Raw genomic sequence first — 799 nt, 5'->3', positions numbered from 1 at the left:
CGTCCGCGTGGTATTAAAAAAACTAAAGTGAGTAGCCTATGTGTTTTTCTAGACTATCCCCTGCAGCTATACCAAATTTCATCAAAATCCTTACAGCCGTTTAGTCTACAAACTTTAAACATCCATCTATTTAAATTTATAATATTAGTAAGAAGTAAGATTGCCTTAATATTTATTCAATATCAGAAAATTTTGAAATAGTGTCTTTATATGGTTAATAATTAGAGTCTTTATTTATTTGTTTTTTAGGATTTGCAACAGTACTTGATAGTGAATCGTCCTAAGATGGCGATACTGAACGAGAGTGGAGTGCCGCTGCAGCTCATGTGTGACGTCAGCTCCGCACTCTCCTACCTGCACTCTAGAGGAATGCTTTATGGGTAAGTGATAAATATCATGCACAATGCAAGTAGGATTTTCCCATTAATTGATATCAAGAATTGTTATATACAGACTACTTATTAAACAACATTTTCTTCACTCATAATAATAAGTATAGGTTTTAAAAATGTATTTTATTGTATTGCGTAATCTAATCATTTTACTAATAAATGCGAAAAATGCAAAACACCTTATGTTCTTCATAGATAAATTTCATTTCAAAAGGGTTTTTTTTTTTTAAATCGGCTCAGTAGTCTTTACGTGTATCGAATACATACAACGTACGAAAATAAAATATTTCCTCTTTATGATATCAGCATAGATGAATAAGATGTTGTATTCCAGCACGCTGTGGTGCGGCAGTGTGATGGTGCGCGAGGGCGAGCCGGCGCGCGCCGTGCTGGGCCAGTACGGCGCC

The 799-nt window shown here is 35.3% G+C and overlaps 1 protein-coding gene across 1 annotated transcript in view; it reads left to right on the top strand.

Moving 5' to 3' along the window:
- The window catches only part of LOC106106894, a 33,840-nt gene that overhangs the window by 22,387 nt on the left and 10,654 nt on the right, over nucleotides 1-799 (top strand). Inside the window, exons 7-8 of the mRNA XM_013287552.1 lie at nucleotides 250-380; nucleotides 727-796. Of these exons, the coding sequence (XP_013143006.1) occupies nucleotides 250-380; nucleotides 727-796 (201 nt within the window). The remainder of the gene's footprint in view (nucleotides 1-249; nucleotides 381-726; nucleotides 797-799) is intronic.

Source organism: Papilio polytes, unplaced genomic scaffold (genome assembly GCF_000836215.1).
Source record: "Papilio polytes unplaced genomic scaffold, Ppol_1.0 DF822067.1, whole genome shotgun sequence".
NCBI classification, from domain to species: domain Eukaryota; kingdom Metazoa; phylum Arthropoda; class Insecta; order Lepidoptera; family Papilionidae; genus Papilio; species Papilio polytes.
This window is presented reverse-complemented; position numbering and strand designations above follow the sequence as displayed.